At 40.9% G+C, this 21,304-nt stretch overlaps 1 protein-coding gene across 1 annotated transcript in view; it reads left to right on the forward strand.

Annotated features, from left to right (window-relative positions):
- Window positions 1-15,616, forward strand: part of C1QTNF7 (C1q and TNF related 7) — a 35,589-nt gene extending 19,973 nt beyond the window's left edge. Inside the window, exons 2-4 of the mRNA XM_027729478.2 lie at window positions 12,546-12,744; window positions 13,629-13,874; window positions 14,608-15,616. Of these exons, the coding sequence (XP_027585279.1) occupies window positions 13,637-13,874; window positions 14,608-15,239 (870 nt within the window). The 5' untranslated portion in view covers window positions 12,546-12,744; window positions 13,629-13,636 and the 3' untranslated portion in view covers window positions 15,240-15,616. The remainder of the gene's footprint in view (window positions 1-12,545; window positions 12,745-13,628; window positions 13,875-14,607) is intronic.
- Window positions 15,617-21,304: the final 5,688 nt, after the last annotated feature.

Consider the following 21,304-nt stretch of genomic DNA (forward strand, 5'->3'; position numbering starts at 1 on the left):
AGAAAGATAACATACTAATGAGCAGATTAATCACTGTCCCTTATAAAGCAAGAAATAGGAGGAATCAAACTAAATTATTAGCTAAAAAGATTTAAGGGAGACAAAAAGGTTTAAGTGAGACAAATGCATGCTGTGCATAATTAATTTAACAAATTTACCAATTATAAGAAATGTTGTGAAAAGCCAGAGTTTAAATTCTTTCCAAGTTTATGGATAAAAAGTCCAGCAAGGTTGACAAGAAAGCAAGGACTCAGAAAATATTTCCAATTTGGAAGACCTCAGTTGCAGGGCACTCGAACCAGGAAGATAACCTCCTGGCAAGCGTTGCTGCAGTTCCCACATCCTTGTGAAGAGCACAAGAGCCTGCTACAGGACACTGCCCAAGAGTGAGGGTGCAGGGCTAGAAGTGCTTTCGGTCATATTTACCAGAATCCTTCCTATGTAACATTGATCCCAAAATAGAGACATAATGAAATGACTGTTATGGATGATTTCATAATTACCCCAAGAGAACAAGTTGGGACGCCAATTAATTTTACTGAGAAGGAACAGGAGTGGCTTTTGAACTTCTGCAGAGACCTAGTTTCCTGCATTAACAAAATAAGTAGAATAAATACAAACTATAAAAGAGAAGCTATGCCAACAAAATTGTCTCCAAATGAAGTGTTTTGGTGTTTTCTCCCATGAGCTGATAAATTCATGAAACTTATTTTTTCAACTTTACTGTGTGTATACATATATATATATTTGCACATACATATATTTAAACTTTCCCAAAGACAGAGGAAAAACAGAAGCCTCATAAGAAATCAGTCTCACAGTGAGAAAGGGAGGATTCTAAGCAGGAAAGACATGACTTTTGAGCATAGAAGAGTTTTCAATTGCAGTTATCCTGTTCAAGACATAATGTGTATTTTAAGCAATAAACAAAATCACACATATCAGAACAGAACTTTCTGCAATGCCCAATGAAGCTACCTCTAACAAAGATAAAACCAGCTTATTACATTCAGGCTTACTGTTTATCAGCTAGAAACAAATCTAAGTACATCGTTAATTCAGGCCATCAGAGAATAGATCTGTATTAAAGAAAATTAACTCCATCAGTCAAAGTCAAATAGAAAAAAAATCTCTAATAATATCTTTGACATAAAATGTATCCACCATGCTCCAGGGCCTTGAAGAAAAGCTAAGTGAAAACGAGACTCCTTTGGCTGGTAAATGTAAAGATGTGCACACACACGTGCACATATACACATATTTATCTGTGATGAAATTATGCCCTGGCTGAGGGAAAAGCAGCTGCCTGAACTGATCTGAAAGGCTTTAAATTATAATAATTTTTTTCAGTGTTATATCTTGATTCAATGCCATAAAACTTAAATGGTTTTATCACTGAAAGGAAAGGTCATTTTAACCAAGGCAAGAGAAAGCTTCTCCATGTTTTATGTATTTTCAACTTTATTTGCAAATCAATACGTTCTGAATCTCTGTAGGTTTCCATTAAAGTGGAAATTGCAAAACCCTTTACCCTGATGAAAGCTTGAAGCTGATATGCTCTAAGCCCTGCATGACTCCTCTTTTTTATATATATTTTATTTGTATTAATAATTATGTAAGGAAATTTCTGGAGGACAGATCATTAGAAGTGATTCTGCCATACTGCTTCTCTCAGACTAGCCAGAATTTCTTAAGAAACAAATTTAAATTGAGGTTACTGTTTAAAATTCAAAAAGGCTCATGGCAGACTGCTGCCATGGACTTGCAACTGCAAAATAACATTGAGTTTATTGTCATCATTGTAAATTATGTTTGTAGATACTTGAATAAGGAGCTTGAGCAAAACTCCAGACCCTACAATAAGGCAAAGTTATATTCACTTATTATGGAATTGTGAAGACAGTTGTCTATAATCCCTTTTCTTTTTAAGAAATATGCCTACTTAGGCATAACCCAGTAAGTACCACTACCCTGGGGTGTGTTTGCACTGCAGGTGCACCCTAAGACTGTGTCACCTGTGGATATGACTGTGTGCCACCTATGTGTCCTGTTATTCCTGTGATGCTGTGTCTGGGCAATCCAGCTGGTACCCACCTGGGCCCCACAGCCTGGGGTCCACCCAAATGTGCCTTTGCTGGCTGTGCAGACCAAACTCAGCACGCTGCTGCATTTGGGTCAGATGGCTCCAGCTATGCTATATGCTACAGGGACATCTTAACCAACATGGGGAAGATCAGCTGGACTGGGGATGTCCCAGGGTGACTCTAACACCCCATGATTCAAGGTTAGGTGGGACTTGTTGACAGACAGAGATCAGGGGAAATTAAAGCGAAAATGAGATTAAATTGGTTGCTAAACACTCTGTGACCTTCAGACCATCTGGGAATGCCCACTTAAATCCCATGGAGACTGTTCTGAGATCACCCTGAGTCATCACACACATGCAAAACAAAATCAAGGCAAAGCCTGCTCCTTACCAGCCAAAGGCCAGACTTTCCTACTGAAGTGGCATGACAACTGACAGCTGCAGCTTTTTCATGCTATTCCCTGGAGGAACCCAAGGAAACAAACACTTCCCAGATAGGCTGGATTTCAAAAGAAACCAGTCCAGTTATTGTTGCAAGAACTTAAGTGAGAAAACACCTTCTGTTACAGAGTCAGAAATGACCGGTTATCAGGTGCTAGACCTCATCACCACTGTAATGAAAAAGCTGAAAGAATTATGCTGACTTCATCCATTTTAATCTTCCATGAGAGAATTGATTTGAAATACGAAATGGCAGTTCACAATTACTCAAGAAAAGCAGAATCTGAAAAGAATAACCTGCTTTTACATTCACAATATTATCCCTGATATTATTGATGGTTTTGTTTTACTGATGAAGAAATAGAAGCATGTAAGATTAAATAATTGGCATGGAATAGACATTTCTGGTCAAGGAACAGAAATTAGATCTCCTGAAGGAAAACTCTGTGCTCTGTTCTCTTTCTTCCTCTCTGTGAATTTGATCAAATGCCACTAATAAGAGAGAGATTTGCATTTGATTTCAGTATGTACAGAAGCAGGCTGACAAATGATTATGTGTATCAAATTGAAGTTATCATATCACAGGGAAAACTGTCATTCTTCTAAGTGAATTTGTGTCAGACAAATTTGCGTCAGACAAATTTATGTCAAACAAAAGAATACAAAGCTCTCCTCTCCTCTCAATATCTTATGCTTATTAGACTCTTTTTAAAGACTTACCAGGATATATTGCAATTAGGAGATATATATATATCAGACTAGAGCAGTTAGCTGAATAGATGCATAGACTTTCCAGAGTTCTATATAACAGCATGAGTTTTTTGCTTTCAAGGTTTGTACAAATTAGAAAACAAATAAATGAGATAATTCTTTCTTTTTCTTCCAAGCTTTTTACTTGGAGATTTAAAGCTGCCTGCCTGAATTGTCCAAGTCAGAAACATAGAGGAAAAAAATTAGTGTCAGTGTTACTTCGAAAAGAAAGAGGTCTTAAAACAGATTTTAGATTTAACAATGTGTTGTAAGAACAATCCAAATATTTTTTTCAAATAAGCAAGCTTGACACTTGCATCTTCACAATACATGGGAAGTCATGTATTAAACTCTAAACAACTTGGACTGAGACTCAGCAAATCTAAACAGTCCAACACAGAAATGGTTCTCATCAGGAGACTGATGAAAGCAAGACAAAATTCTGAAGGACACAGGTTGGCTATGTGGCTCAGTGAATGCCTCAGTAAGAAGAGACATAAGGATCCATATGGTATTAACAGACCTTTGAATGCTTTGTGCTGAAAATTGTTGTTTCCATATGTGTAGAGTGGACTCATGCTGCCAGACTGGGATCACAAAGGTTTTTTTCTCTTTGAATAAGTACAATTTGTCAGAGCCATGAGGTCACTGACATCCCTGAAATCCCTACCAGCCTCTCCAGGGGTGTCCCATTACCTTGCCCATGGTCCAGGACCCCATTTCAGGCCAACTGACCCACATCCACAGGCTGATATCCTGGTCTGGCCTCAGATGCAGAAGGTGCCTCTGGCTGCCTCCAGGCTGCCCTGGTCCCTGCTGGGGTGATGGGATGATCTCTGGCTGGTGAGATCCTGCCCTGCTACCCAGTTCCCTGTAAGTTCTATCGCTCACAGTCCCAGGGAGAAGCCAGACCTTGCCCAACACAAACACTTCCACAAGACATAAAGTTGCAGAACATCAACTTAATCAACTAGAAATGCAGGTCCTGTGTGAGTGCTTGCTGGGTACCAATGGGATGCCAGAGGGTGGGCTTGGGTGGAGTTAGCACTCTTGGGAATTCTGATGGGAGATGGGATGCATTGTCCCTTCTGCTCTTCTATGGAAACAGAAGTCTTTGTTTCAGTAAGAAAACACAGAATTTAAATGGAATTTTATTTTACAGCTACAAACTGTTTAGAGCTGTCTTTCTAATGTGCATGACCTTCAGTCTCACAAAGAGGTCAACCTCCCTGAAAATAAAAGGTTTGATTTAATCAAAAAGACCTGCTATTACCCAAAAGCAGACATGACATAAATTTCATTCTATTTTTATATCTTCCTGGCTCCAGTCTCCTGATTCTGACATTAAGCATAACAATCACACATGTGGCTAAACAGGGCCAAATTCTCCTTTTTTTTTATTCCAGTATAAATATGGAAGTAATACTGTTGAAGTAATAGCTTTGAGGTAGGCTCTCTCCACAAGAACAGGACTTTTCTCAGAACAGCCACAGTCAGGAAAGTATGGTGATTTTGAGGCCAGATTTTTACTGACAAGTTAGGGATCTAGAGTGGGGGGAGACCACCAGGGCTGACATGAGAGCCTGGCAGTCCCAGAGGCTGGGGACAGAGGCTAGTGTGGGTGGCATTTTGAAAAGCACGAGGCTTCAAAGCTCTCATGCCATTTTCAAAATGCCTTAGGCTATCAGAAGTTCAAGCTCCACTGATTTACAATAAAATTTAAGCATTTAAATGCGTTTATCTTTTGTGCTGATGAGACATGGCCACCTAAGATTCACACCTCTGTGAGATTTAGATTCACGGTCGCAACCTCTCAAGTTTGACTTCAGTTTCATGTTGAGGCTCTATCTTTCCTGCTCTTGAACATGCCAACATTACACCGAGGGTCAGAAGATGGAGACCTTGCAGCTAATTCTGGGCAGGGGATATTGCAGTGTCCTGTGGATGTAGTCCTGCAAGAAAGCTATCAGCACTGGCATGGCTACGGATTGCTCAGGCATTGAGCCACGTCAGGTGTGCACAGCCTGGGTCTGTGTCGCCCAGCTAGGCAAAACTTCCAGTTTTCCTCCTGGAAAACCTAAAGGCTTGCTGTGTTGCAAGGATACCCTTTGTACATCTAAAAACATTGCTGACTTAACTATGACCGTTTGCAGTTTGAAAAAATTTACTCATGTCAAGCCGTGGACAGACATCCTCTTCCATGTACAGCAGTACAGGAACAAGAGGTTGCCACTCAGCTGAACAGCTGAACACAGCTGCTCCCTGCCCTGGATCACAGCCTACACTACTCCTCTGCGGGAGAAGTTTATGGGAGCCATCCCCAACTTTTTTCGGGGAAAATGAACCAGCTTAGTCCTGCCAAAGCATTTAAATTGCTCCTTCGGTCTTCTCCTAGTTTGATGCAGAATGTAGTCCCTGGCTGGATGCCTGCTTTTCCGCGGGGTTCCCAGAAAGGCACAGTGCTGGGGTGATATCATTTGATGAACTTCCAGAAGAAAACAATGTGCTGGGGGAGGAGTGTCCCTTTGAGGGTCTGGAAACTTTCTTCTCCTCATGTTATCTTCTTAAATGGTGAACATTGTTCTTTGGTGCAACATGCGGTAACAAGGGAGCAACTGGGTGAAGGACAATCCACCTTCAGAAGTGTCTGTGACCTAATAAATGACATTTACCTTGCGGGGATGAGAACCAAGTCATACCCAGGGACTACAACATACTCAGCTGTATATTCAGCAAAGTTCCCAAAGTTGTTCTCACTTTGCTGGCTGGTCCCCATCAGTCACCCCTCTGCAAAGTGGTTGCTCTCACAATGGTAGCTCTTTATGGACTATTGCTTAAGAAGCCCAGGTGCAAACACAAGTGAACACAAGGCACAGGGCAGTGGAAATCTGTCCCCTATAACTCGTGGCAATAAGCTATGATTTTCTTCCTGTTTGTTCCCATGTACCTTGCAGTCTGAAATTTTATTTTTTCACCTTCTCTTTTTCCTCTCTTCATGACATCCAAAATAGTTTTCCTAATCTGTTCTCTATTTCTCTTCTATCATTGCAAGGTTGGTAAAGCAAAATGATCCAAGACAGGAGATGGAAATTTTCCTGGTAAGGGCTGCTGTAGAACCGAGAAGAGGAAGCCTGCTTGAACTGAAAGGCACTCCACAGGAGAGGGGCACATTGCTGTAGGCATCTATCCACATCTTTAGATGCCTACATGCTTTCATATGCTTTATTCCAGTTCAGATCCATAACCAATCCTTCAAATTGTAGGTCATCCCTGAAGACAGTTTCTGATTAATGGCTCTTTTCTCATTTTAAGAAAATGGAGAAAACTTTTTAAAGGAGCTTGTTCCTGACATGGAGGGACACTCATATCCTGAGTCTACAGTGTTAAATCCTGGCCATTTTTCACTACATTGCAAGCAAACATTTTATCGTCTCCATGTTACTTGCCAACTGTAAGCAACTGGCCTTGTTTCTCGGCTCTCTGTCAAAACAAATTCTATCAGGTTTTATTTATTTGTGTGTTCTGGCACAGCTGGCAGTGAAACTGCTTTGCCTGCCAGGATTCTTGTTAAAATGTCCCCCATCTGAGTCAAGCTACCTCACCAACACACCTCGACCAGATTCTAGGGCATTTTTCGGAAAAACAACCTTTCAAATAATGGGAATAGCTGGAACCAGAGAGACTATGTTTCAAGTCAAACACTGAGATATAAAATTGTTCCCACTCCTTTGATATTTTGAAAATCAAACACATTGAACTTCTGGTCTTTATTATAAGCACTCAATTTTTTCATGAAGACTTGAGACATAGTTGAAGAATCTGACTGCATTCAACATAGTTATGAAGGAAACTGTTCAAACATGACTGAGTACAAACTTAAATGAGACTGTTAAATGTCAACACTGCTAATGGGGTCTTTAAACACTGTTTTCTCAGGAATATTTAGCTAATGTTCCTTCCCATTGGCTGACTGATTCCTTTGGACACCACCAGCCATTCCAGCACCGGGAATCAAAAGTTCAGACTGCTCAAAAATTTTTCGGTCACTCTCCCCTTCTTATACAAGGGAAGCAAAGACAATGTAAAGCCACATGAAGATTGCTGGATTGCACAGATAACTCAAGGAGAATGGTGGTGGCCAGCTGTGGTCTTGATTCCTTAGAGTAAGGTGTGGTCTTAACGGGTGAAGCTCTGAAGTCCAGCACAGCTGCCATAACACAAAACAAGCTGGGAGATGCATAAAGCTGCAGCCAACTGAGGGTGGATGAAAAATGTAAAAAAAAAAGGGGGACAAAAAAGTCCACAATTAAGACTCAAATTTTAAATGGCACAAAAATCATACTCTGCAAAGAAACTGCAGAGTCTAGTGTGCCAAACTATAATCCACTGTTTGAGGCTTTGTAGAAAGGTCAGTGGTGGTGGTAAATTGACTGGCAGGTTTGAAACCTTCAGGCATGTGGACACAATTGACTTTCATGGATCATATTTTGAGAGGGAAAAGACAGACATAGCCAATGAGATTTCAATCGAATTTTTGAAGGTGTCCCCCTCTGCTTCTCATCCTAACTTATTACCTCCTCCTCCACCTTGTTTCTCCTGCCACAGTTACTGGACAGGAGAGCCAGGTCTGTACATCTCACAGTGGGTGTTCAAGGTAGCAATGTGAGGTAATATGGGCCTTTGCTTTTGGAAAGCCAGAGGATATATAGACTACCTTATTCTTCACCACTAGTCCATTGCCAGTGCTGCAACAGAAAAAGCCCACAAGCATCACAACTTCTTGTCTACATTTTCTTGCACAAGAAAGTTAAAACACAGCCTCTTCTACTGCTCAAGCAGCTGTGCATATGTATTGGAAGGGAACTAAAAGCTAGCAAGGAAAGTAAGAACATAGCCAGGATAACCTGTGACTAATAGCTATTGGCCCTTGTCCCAGCTTTTATTTATAACAGATTCACGGGAAATCTTCTAGGATTGTTTCAAAACAATGCCAATTAGTAAATTTTAGAATTAGCTCTGCATAGTTGGACAAGGAAGAAAGATTAGATCATATACCAGGAAGTCTCAAAACTGGGAATTTGCTACAACCCCTTAATTCCTAAATTTAAAAAACTGTTAATGACATAGTCTGATTATGCCAGTACTGAAATGAGATTTCCCAATGTCTTGATGTTAAAGACCCTCTGCCCAGCACCTAGCTTCAATGGGATTGCAACTTACAGAGGATGTTCTCAAGGTAGAAGATATAATCATGGAATGGTTTGTGTTGCAAGGGACCTTTAAAAGTTACCTAGTCCAACCCCCCTGCAATCAGCAGGGACATCTTCAAACAGATCATGTTGCTCAGAGCACCATCCAACCTGGCCTTGAATGTTTCCAGGAATGGGGCATCCACCACCTCTCTGGGCAACTTGTTCCAGTGTTCTGCTACGGTCATTATAAAAAATTTCTTCCTTATATCTAGTTTAAATCTACCCTATTTTAGTTTAAAGCCATTACCCCCGTCTTATTGCAACAGGTCCTACTAAAAAGTCAGTTGACATCTTTCTTATAAGAGCTCTGTTTAAGTCCTGACTCTCTCAGCTTGTTTTCATAGGAGAGGTGCTCCGGCCCTTTGATCATCTTTGTGGCCCTCCTCTGGACCTGCTCCAACAGGTCCATGTCTTTCCTGTGTTGGGGACCCCAGAGCTGGATGCAGCACTCTAGGTGGGGTCTTACTAGAGTGGACCAGAGTGGTAGAATCACCACCCTCGACCTGCTTATCACACTGCTTTGGATTCTTTAGACCTGCCACCTTAACTGCAACAAGGTACTAGGTCCAGAATTGCTTTTTAGTGTTTTTCCAGTATCAGATGAATGAGATGACCTTTTGAACAGTGAACAAAGGAATCAGCCACTCTCACTTAGAAAATGTATTCCAGAAATCACTCTGAACAATCTGGTCCAGTGAAAAGTGTCCCTGACCATGGCAGGAAGGTTGGAACTAGTTGATCTTTAAGGGCCCTTCCAACACAGACCATCCTATGATTCTATGATTAGAATTGATCATCATGTCCATCACTTTTCAGTGAATGCCTTGATGTGCACTCTTGCTTTGTCTAGTAGATTTGAGATCTATTGAAATGCCATTTCCTACACTTGGAATAACATTATTCTAACCCTGTGTTCATATAATTCTTATTATTATTTTTGGTGATGGTTATGATGAAGATGACTCTTATTGTTGTAGAGAGTGTGCTTTTTCTGGCTTTCAATATTTGGAAAAATACATTGAACTGTTCAGCTTTTGCTTTTCCCCGGAGAAAAATTACTTGGCAGATATAAATCACTTTGTTTCCTACCACAGTTTATGGACAAAAGTCTGTATCTTTGAAAAGGACAACCAGAGGCCAAGAACAAAGTGCAATTTATGACTCGCTTTCTGCCTACCAGTTAACTCTCTGGCAACAAATATTTCAGTGCAACTTAGATGACTCCTGAGAAAGTGATCTGAGAGGTCTATTATACCCTCTAACTTCATAAACCCATGTGAACTGAAATCTCTGATTGTGGCCTCCTAATTTCACATGAAATTAAAGAAAAACATGGCTGTATGTTCTTATTCACCTTTAGCATTACAATGGTGCTTTTAGAGCACTCACTGGGAAACAAGGGGCATAGGTTCAACACTGCACATCCGCCCTCGGTCTGAGGAGATTCACACTTACCAGAGACTTCTGCAATAACAGAAAGGCAACAACTACTCCTATGCATGAAGAAATGGAAGAGTCTGAAGTCAAAGGGCAAGAGAAGTGTTGATTCTCTGGCCTAATGCCTGGTTTCCTGAATGTCATTTGTTGCCTACCACTGTTGGAAGCAGCTTGTATTCCCCCCAAGACTAAATTCAGTCCCGTAAACATCATCACCTGAACATTATCCCCATTATCTCCCACTCCAGCTCTCTTCCCCTTCCTGCAGTCCCACCATTCTGTTTCACAGAGCCATCACCCCTTAAGCTCTCCAAGCCAGAGCTGAAAGCTTCGTGTATTCCCCTCTATACTGCCTTCATAAATTGGTTGTCCAACCACAACACCCCAGGCATCTAAGGCACATTCCTATCTCAACAACCCCGTTACCCTCACCTTCCCCAAACGACCTTTTTCCCATGCTCTTTTCAGAAATACATGTCCCAGACTAATTAATTTCCTGTAGGCACATGAGAGGAACAGCAGGGGAGGTCTGGGAGCTGGAGACAGATTCACACATCAATAAGTTACCGGCCAGCCGGTGACAGGAGCAGCTGTATGACGGCGCTCGCTCTGATTTGTAAAAGATCCTGGACATAGGCAAAACCAGCAGTTGTTGAGACTGTTTTTGCTTGGATTACATGCAACACAGTGTGGGAACACCTGGCCTACTGATTCAGACTTTCATCTGGCAAAGGGCAGGATTTTTTTTCAGTCCTGGATCCTTAGCTCATGTCTGCTTCTTATCCATGAGCTTTGTGTAAAATGCATATGCAGCCTTAACCGTGAACTCCCCCCAAGCTGTTCCCTCCTGGCTATGTGTTTAAAGTTGTTCTCTGCAGAGAGCTTTGTTGTCCCTGATTTAAGTCATATGAAAATCCCTGAGCTTTATTTGTGTACGCTCAGTAGTACATCAGAGCAAACATCACTGTGAAGTTTGTCCTTGTAGCTAACAACTGCCTTGGAGTTATCTTTTGCTACTCTGCTGTAATGTTAAGCATTCATATGCTAATCCACTTGTGGAGGCTGTTGTGCCTGACTGTACTGTAAGGCTCATCATCAAATGATGGCAAAATCAATAGTTTGGTTTCTGCCAATTTGATGCAAGATGATCAATATGAAAAGCAGAATGTATATCACTGAAGAGAATTTTGGAGCATCTTTTATTTCTCCCCAGTTAAAATATTTTCTTGTTTTTTCCTGCATTACCACTTATACCAAGACAGTTTCTAATTTTCTCTTCTGTAAAACAGAAAAGATTCTTCTTAAAGACTGTGTATACGTACATGTATATGTATAAGCTAGTCTCTTCCCTGATGAATAGATCTGACCAGGGCATATACCTGTTGAAATTTACTTATGAACTGCAAATAAATGTAATGGCTTAGGGTTTTAAATCAATCAGTCACTACCAATCAGTATCACAAAGAAAGGAATGAGAACAACAATTTCTAGATCAATTCACTGTGCAATTTCTTTGACTCTGAGCTTGAGAATGAATTTGGTAACCAGTAGTGTTCTCCAGTGCTCAGTGTTGGGGTCAGCCTTGTTTAATATCGTCATCGGTGATCTAGACAAGAGGACCAAGTGCACACTCAGTCACTTTGCACATGACGCTAAGTTGGGCAGGAGTGCTGATCTCCTGTAGGATAAGAAGGCTGTGCAGAGGGATCTGGACAGGCTGGATTGATGGGCAGAGGCCAACAATATGAAGTTAAACACGGCAAAGTGCTGAGTCCTGCACCTGCGTTACAAGAGCATGAAGCACTACAGTCTGGTGCAGTGGCTGAAAAACTGCCCAGTGGAAAAGGACCTGGGGGCACTGTTTGACAGCAGCTGACCATGAGCCAGCAGTGTGTCAACGTGGTCAAGAACATCAAGGGCATCCTGACTTGTATCAGAAATACTGTGGCCAGCAGGATAAGGGCAGTGCTCAGCACTGGTGAGGCCATACCTTGAATCCTGTGTCCAGTTTTGGACCCTTCACAACAAGAAAGACATTGAGGTGCTGGAGAGTGTCCAGAGAAGGGCAACAGAGCTGGTGAAGGGTATGGAACTTGTCTCATGAGGAGCAGTTGAGCAAGCTGGGGTTGTTTAGCCTGGAGAAAAGGAGGCTCCAGGGAGACCTTATCACTCTCTACAACTCTCTGAAAGGAGGTTGTGGCGAGGTGGGGCTCAATCTCTTCTCCCAGGCAACAAGTGAGAGGATGACAGGAAATGATGTCAAGTTGCAGCAGGTGAGGTTTAGATTGGATATTAGGAAAAATATCTTCATGGAAAGAGTTGTCAAGCATTGGAACAGGATGCCCAAGGAAATGGTAGAGTCACCATCCCCGGAAATGTTCAAGAAAAGTGTGGATATGACATGGTTTAGTAGTGAACATAGTGATGGTGCTAGGTGGATGGTTGGATGTGATGATCTTATCTTAAGGGTCTTTTCCAACCTTAATGATTCTATGATTCACTGTAAAAAATGTAGGTTGCATTTCACACAGATATTTTTCCCAATCCCCCATTCTATTTCTTCTTTTTTCTCCCCACAGAAACCAGCGGACTCTGATTTCCTTGAATGCTGTAAATTATCCCTGAAGGAATGGACAACTCCAACAAAAAACCACACACAAGTTTTCTGAGAAGATAGCAAAGGAATTAGAAAAAACAGCTTGACTTGCAGATTCTCACCTGACCCATGAGTGTCTCTCTGCTAATGCAACACTAAATTAAGACACCTTTGTACATTAGGTACTGCAACCCCTCAGCATGTCACTGTTTGTACAGTGACTTTTCTTTAGTATCCCAGTATACAGTGGAACAGAGAAATCTAATCTCCATTCAACAGTTTATGGAAACAACTAAATACTATATATAAAACTTTAAACAATTTTCTTGCAAGACATTGCAACACAGTTCATTGCATAAGACAGGGCTTAAAAAAACCTGTTAGCAGCCCATTAACACTCCATCCGTTCCCCTGCAGAGCAGCTGCCTTACTCCATCCAACTGACTAGGGTGAAGTGGTTATTTGTGCTGTTTCCAACCAGGCACTGAAGCTGCCCTCTCTTACTGCCATCCTTTCTGCAGGTTCAGCAAGTTTCTGCTGCAGTTACCTGAGCTGGAGATTCATTTGCCACCATAAGGGCAAATTTCAAAATTAAATGAGGGTGTAAGCTTTATCCTCACTAGAAGAGTGTTCCTACAGGCATATCATCCTAGCACAGACATAACTCCCTCAGCAAGAGGGCTTTTCTCTGTAAAGCTTGTGTAGGCCCTAAAGACAAAATAAACCTAGGCAAGCAAAGGGCTTTGAATTGAAAAATTCAGATTCTTTTTTTCATGTGTCAACATTTGGCCCAAAAAAAGCTGATATTCACCGTGTCAGTCTAGAGGCTACTTACTTTAGAGACATACAGCAACATATATGGTGACCAGAAAAAGCTCCAACTGGACAGAATTTCCTCCTTGCCTCCTTCATGGATTTTGGTAATGCAGAAATCCCAGATGGAGCTCTGCACCCATACTTGTGCATAATGCATCACAATGTCACACTTATTTGCATATTCAGAGACATTTGCATGCGATTGGAGTGTCATAATATGCATAGTTTTATTCACATGTATTTTTTCCAGATGCGAGGATGTTTGTGTTGCTGTACATTACAAGTTTTGCCATCTATACAAGCGAGCAACCACTTCAAAGCCAGCTCAAAGGAGAAAATTACTACACCAGATACATATGTAGCATCCCTGGTTTGCCAGGCCCTGCAGGTCCCCCTGGAGCCAGTGGATCCCCGGGGCCACATGGACGCATTGGTCTTCCAGGAAGAGATGGTAGAGATGGCAGGAAGGGAGAAAAAGGTGAAAAAGGGAGTGCAGGTATTGAATATTTGTGTAACCTAACACAACAAAGACCTTTCATCATCACTGTTATACTTACGTGTGTGTGTGTGTGTGTATATATATATATGTATGAGATGAATGTGTGTATGTATCTGTGTGGGTTTAAGTGTGACGCATGCATATATATATAGTCAGAGAAAGAAAATATGCAGATATATTTTAGACATGTCTAATATGCACATACTGACATCAGTGTAAAGAAAAGTAAATGCACAGCCTTCCTGCACACAGATGCTAAAAGTTTGGGAAGAATGAAGCATGTGTGGTGTTAAATAAACAGTCTCATTTGTGCCCTTAGCCAGGAGTAAAAGATTAGCAGGTACTTAGGTACACACAAAAAATGCTCTAACTGTATGAGATATTTGGGCACAAGCATCACTACACAGGTAGCCACACCACTGTTCTTCCCATCAGCAGTGCCTGTAGTTCAGGTAGCAATAGACTGATTACATAAAATTCTTCGAAGTATAATCAAGATATGAAGAAAAGCAGGAATATAGAAATAAAGGACCTGCAGGCTGTGAGGCCTGGTCATCTCTTCCAACCTTGCATTCTTTTCACAAACTTACTAGAAGATTTTGAAAGTATTTTTGGAGTATTTTGAAATTCTGACCCTCTTTTTTTTGTTTGTTCAGGCACACAGTAGCCCACACAATCATTTATTGAGTTGATATGTGCAATCATTAACTAACTTAAAATGTTTTTGAAGGTTTAAGAGGAAAGACTGGGCCGTTAGGACCAGCTGGAGAGAAAGGAGACCAAGGTCAGTCTGGTAAAAAAGGACCTGGAGGATTGACTGGTGCCAAAGGTGAAGTAGGTCCAGCTGGACCACCTGGACCTAAGGGAGATAAAGGAGACCGAGGAGAGCCTGGGGCACCAGGGGTCTGTAAGTGTGGAAAGATAGTGCTGAAATCTGCCTTTTCTGTTGGCATCACCACGAGCTACCCAGAGGAAAGATTACCAATTGTATTCAATAAAGTCCTCTTCAATGAGGGGGAGCATTACAACCCTTCCACAGGGAAGTTCATTTGTGCCATCCCAGGGATTTATTATTTTTCTTATGATATCACCTTAGCAAACAAGCATCTTGCAATTGGGTTGGTCCACAATGGGAAGTACAGGATAAAGACATTTGATGCAAACACAGGCAACCATGACGTAGCTTCTGGATCTACGGTGATCTACCTTCAGTCAGAAGATGAAGTATGGCTTGAGATCTTCTACACTGATCAAAATGGTCTCTTTTCTGATCCAACGTGGGCAGACAGTTTGTTTTCTGGATTCCTCTTATACGTTGACACAGATTACCTTGACGCTTTATCAGATGAAGATGAGCTCTGAAGCAGATGATAACGAGTGACATTCAAACTGGACACCCCAGCACTGGATTTTATCCAGCTGTGTGGGAAACACAAAGTTGAAAGAAAAAAATAAAAATCTGGGAGTTTATTCTTGCTGTAATAGCAACCAGATCTGAGCTTGTAAGGATGTTTCTAGAACCTAAGCTGGATTTTTAACTGAACAGCAGGGATTTCAAAAGGAACTGTAATTAACAGAAGACTGCTTCACTCCAGGACTGACTCTTCCTGAAAGTTCTGTTTATAATACTATTTAAACAAATTTAAGATACTGTACATTGGTTTTTATATAAAATATATTAAGTTGCAATGTAGAATGGATATTTTGTATATGATATTAAAATAAAATTGAACAACTGACCACAATATCATCTTTGGTCATTTTAAGACAGGCAATACATTAAAAACAGATATAACAATGAATTCTTAAAAGGAGAGGGGTAAAATAGGAATTTCTGCTTCAAGATGTCTCTCAACAGATCACAAGGACAGTTCCATTTGATATTTACAAGAACGAATTACATTCATAACCAGCCAACCTCCCAATAAATATATGAAGATTTGTACTAGCTGAGGACTACCCAATACCAGTCATAAAAGACCAGAACAAAGCTATTAAATGTATCAAGAAATTAAAAACTTAGAGATCTGAAAACTTGGAAACAATCAGTCAGTATTCAGTGTGAGTATTTTCAGTGTAATTCCAAGTGGGTTTGCTATTCTTTCAATGCCATCCAATATCTTTATGAGAAATATGGAAAAAAGTATAAGCTTTTTGTGGAAGAAAATTGTGGACTCCAAAAAAGGATAGAACAGTAACCAGTAATGTGCATAAATTATATGGAGCATAGGGAGTCACATCATTAAAGCAGCCTTAGTTATATTCCAATATGGTCATATGCAATGAAATAAATGTAGGTCACACACAAAATGAAAAAACTGCATTCAGGAAATCAGTGAACTCGAAAAAGGTACATGGGACCTCATGGATCATCAGCTAAATATGAGTAATCAAAGTAGGCTCTTGCTGTAGCCCTTTAGATGTATGATAAATGGAAGTAAAAGTAGGAGTAAAGAGTAGTTGCTTAGGAAGCTGCTACTTCTGTCATTGTTTCAAAAACTTACTTGAAAATTGGAAAACAAAATTGTTATAATTCTATTCATGCAGATTACATGAGAGATGTAACAAGGTCAATTTACTTTTCTTGTCAATGAGGTTATGAGGTAATTTGATCACAGTCTGCCGGTATCTGGAGATAAAATTTCTGGTAGTAGCTGACACTTCCTTCTGTTAGACAGGAGTAGAGCAAGATTAATTGGTGACAAACTATCAATCCCCACTGGAAATGAAGAAGCCATTTTACCAGTAGCAGCAATCAATCATTGTAAAAATATCTAGGAACATCATGAGTTCTCCAGCATTCAACACCAGTCAAGACTGGCAGTCTTTCATTGGGTGCTCTTACTTTCCAAGAATTTAAAATCTTCTTTTATTCATCCCATATTTACAGAAATCTGATGTTTCTAACAGTTATTCAGATAACATCAAATGCTGGTGATCTGTGTTGCACAGCTCTTAATCCCACTTTAGTTATGACCAAGGCAGAGGGAAATTTCTAGGGTTTTTTTCAGTGTACTTAACTGAATTAAGAACATTACAACCAGATAAAATGACACAAAAATACCACTGAGATTGCAGAACAAGCACTACAGTTATGTATGGAACATTAGTCTATGCTCCCTGTATCCATGCCTTCATTTTCTCCCACATTAACATGCATGGCTTTGTGTACATGACTGCTGCTTTATGCAGTGAACAAGTGCAAAGTCCTGACCACAAATCAAACTAGCAGTGCTTGTACAACAGTTATTTTATTTGACAGTGAGAGAGGTGTGATAGAAGACAAAAGTGGATTATTTTTCTAACTAGACATCTAATTTATTAGTGTCACACAAGGGCTTCTTTCTGTGAGAAATATGGAAGAGAACACTTAGAGATTCAGTTTATCACCCTGCTGTACAATCATTTATACATCTGCAAATTAAGCACAATATGAGTGCAAAATGCAGCCCAATCATCATTTACAACAATGATTGATGCTGATGCTTCACAGTCATCAGTGCCTATACAAGGCACAAAGAGGACTGGTATTGCTCAGTGCCTGCCTGCACTGAATTCCACAGGACAGAACAGATGATCATATCGGGCCTGTGACTTCCAGGAAGCATAATTCAATAGACGCAGGACTGGACATATAATACATTTTATGTAGAGAAAGCAACTTACAGAAGTATATAATTAGATTATTATCTTCAAAAATATGGAAATAAGTTTATGACATTTGAATCAGTAGAAATTTTATGTTAGTTTTCATTAGAATTTTTATTAGAATTAGATAATATTCTATAAAACCAAGCTTAAGAAAAGAGTATGATTGATTTTCTTCAGACTATATAGAAATATATTTGGTAGTTACAATACATCTGGAAATTTTCAGACAAAATGAATTTTTCTCAGTTGAGCAGAGAAAATATACAGCTTTATAGTGAAATGTTCCTAGTTGCAATCCTAACTAAAAGCTAACTACTTCCATGTAATAATCTTGTAAAAATGAATCCAATGTAAAAGAGAGATTTTAACCACACCTATGTTGAGAGTGACATCATGGGAATAAGTAAACCAAGAATTATTGCTTTCCTTTACTTAGAAATTTTAGATTTATGTTTGTACGATGGTAGAAGAGTAATTTTTGCTTCCCTAAGTTTTCCCTAATGGATTCTGTAGTTTTTTGAACACTTTAATATTTTGGCAAGACCAGTTAAAAATAAGTAATTCTGTTGAATTATTTCTATAGGTTTTGGCAAAAAGAATCCTTTTACTACATGTATGGACAACATATGTATACAAGTACCATGTGTCCCTGCCCCCATTAAGGATCTCAAGATATTATCCTAAAGTAAATCATTGTTATTGCAAGTATATTACTTGAAAATAGATCACCTTTGATGACATGATAGTTCATTTGGGGTATTCTCTGTCTAAATTTGAATTTATATGGAAAATATCTTTGGCTGATGTCTTTGTGCTATTCCCACCAGTAGGTAGGGAGGTCTGGTTTGGTTTCAAGATGTTGTAGGAAAACAAAGAGCAAAATCTCTTTGGGATTAAATTTGAAAAGAATTAAAGATTTTTGCACAATATATAGGTCATTCTACAAATGTCATACCATATAAAATTAGGCACCCAGACAAAACTAGTCATCTAGACTTTGCCTACAGTCAACAGAGAGAAATTAGTGTCAACAGAGAGAAATTAGTGCTACTGGGTGAAACTCACAGGAAGAAACATGTCTTTGCTGCAGCTTCCTGATCAAGGCTGCAAGAACTCATACAAACCTCAAACCACTAGGAAACCTTCAAACATATTAAGAAGCTCAGTGTTCCTGAGATTCATAAGTAAAAAATACATATATTTACTTGGCACATACGTATGTAAAGACGCATGAGTAAAAATAAAGTTATTTGAAACAAAATAGCTCCCCACAGTCTTTTACTCTTTCAGACTTTCTTTATACTTGTTAGAGTGACATCAAGGAAGAAGTAAGTCATGTGGTCTGTTGCTGAATATTTTTAACCTAGATAACTAATAAAACATTTAACTACATCTTCAACTTGACATGAGTATGTTCCTTTGAACAAATACATTTATTTTCCTCATGTCCATATGGTTAGGTAGTTATACATTTTTTTCAGAAGCAATAGGTCCTCAATTTTTTACAATGTTAAGACAATATAGAGGAAATAGTTACTAATGGATATCAGTACTGAGAACATTATCTACTGTGCTGGTTTAAGAGTTAACCAGCAGGGGAAATGAACTCAACTCAAAGGAGAGATTATAAGTCAGAATAACAATTTACTAAAATAATACAGTAAGTACAATCATACAAACAAACAATTGGTCTTAACCCACAAAACCCAAATGTATAACCCAGTACCCTGGGGCATGAACAACGTGGTGTTCCTTGGGCCCCGCTTGAGTCCAAAGTAAAGGGAGAGGGGAAGAACCTGCTGGTGGGAGAGCTGTTGCAGTCTAGTCAAAAGTGGTGATTGCAGTGAGATGCTGGGGGGAGAGCTGTTGCAGTCTGGTCAAAGTGGTGATTGGAGTCCAGTATAGGGTGATCCAAGTCTGTTTGAGAGCGATGAGCCGCAGTCCTTCTCTGGATCCCACAGAGTGGTTAAAAATGTTCCAAGACTCCAAGATTATATATCCTGCAGTTCAGGCAGGAATGCTCAGCACTTCCCTCAGGGCGGGGAGTTCCACAAAGGGTGTGAGGACAGGAGCATCCTCCTATCTCACAGGCCTCTTAACACCTAGTTTATAGCCTGAGGAGTCAGGCTCTATGGGCAGATGGTGTAAATGGTTCATTGATAACAGTTTCTGGGAAATGGCATGGAAGGCTATAGAATACACAGTTTTGGGTTACACCCATACCCTGATGAACTGGTCTCAGTTGTCCTAACTAGGACATTATCCACCCCTTATTCTATGCCATCCATGTCATGCCCAAATTAACCCCCTTTAAAAAACTATATCCCTTTAAAACTATATACATCTATCTATATACATATATATATACAATGAAACATTACAGACCATTCTCACTCAAAATTAGGTTCCCTTGTGGTACACAACGTGTCTCCCCATCTTTTTGCATTACCCACCAGGTGGAACCAGGTCCTTGAGCAAAAACAATCCTCGGATGGGTTTGCCTTTGCTTGAGGTGGGACTAATCCATACAGTCTTCCCTAACATTCCTCTCATATGTACCACGGGGACTTTATCTCCATCTACAGTATGCAAAAGTTCTGATTGGGCAGGGCCAGCTCGATTGATGGAGCCTCGGGTGTTGACCAACCAGGTGGCCTTTGCTAAATGCAGCTCCCAGTGTTTGAGAGTCTCCCCACACAGTGCCTTCAGGGTGGTTTTCAGCAGTCCGTTGCACCGCTCAACTTTTCCAGCAGCTGGTGCATGGTAGGGGATATGATACACCCACTCAATGCCGTGCTCTTTGGCCCAGGTGTCTACGAGGCCATTCTTGAAATGGGTCCCATTATCAGACTCAATTCTCTCCGGGGTGCCGTGTCGCCACAGGACTTGTTTTTTCAAGGCCCAGGATGGTATTCCGGGCAGTGGCATGAGGCACGGGGTATGTCTCCAACCATCCAGTACTCCCTTCTACCATGGTCAGTACGTAGTGCTTGCCTTGGCGGGTTTTGGGGAGCGTGATGTAGTCAACTTGCCAGGCTTCCCCATACCTGTACTTTGACCACCGTCCACCATACCACAGAGGCTTCACCCGCTTGGCCTGCTTGATGGCAGCACACGTCTCGCAGTCATGGATGACCTGTGAGACAATGTCCTTGGTTAAGTCCACCCCTCGGTCACGAGCCCATCTGTATGTTGCATCTCTCCCCTGGTGACCAGAGGCGTCATGGGCCCATCGAGCCAGAAATAATTCTCCTTTGTGCTGCCAATCCAGATCTACCTGAGAGACTTTAATCCTGGCAGCTCGGTCCGCCTGCTCGTTGTTACGATGCTCCTCATTAGCCCGTTTCTTGCCTACATGAGCGTCTACGTGACGGACCTTCACACTCAGCTTCTCTACCCGGCCAGCGATGTCCTGCCACATCTCCGCCGCCCAGATGGGTTTCCCTTGGCGCTGCCAGTTGGCCTTTTTCCATCGCTCCAGCCATCCCCACAGAGCATTGGCCACCATCCATGAGTCAGTGTAGAGATAGAGTCTTGGCCACTTCTCTCGTTCAGCTATATCCAAAGCCAACTGAACGGCTTTAAGCTCTGCAAACTGACTTGACCCACCTTGTCCTTCGGTTGCTTCTGCAACTCGCCGTGTGGGACTCCATACAGCTGCCTTCCATTTTCGGTTTGTCCCTACAATGCGGCAGGAGCCATCCGTGAAGAGCACATATCGCCTTTCATCTGCTGGTAGCTTGTCATATGGTGGGGCCTCCTCAGCCCGTGTCACC

Source organism: Pipra filicauda, unplaced genomic scaffold (genome assembly GCF_003945595.2).
Source record: "Pipra filicauda isolate LSUMZ 115617 unplaced genomic scaffold, ASM394559v2 scaffold316_size853178_pilon, whole genome shotgun sequence".
Taxonomy (NCBI): Eukaryota; Metazoa; Chordata; class Aves; order Passeriformes; family Pipridae; genus Pipra; species Pipra filicauda.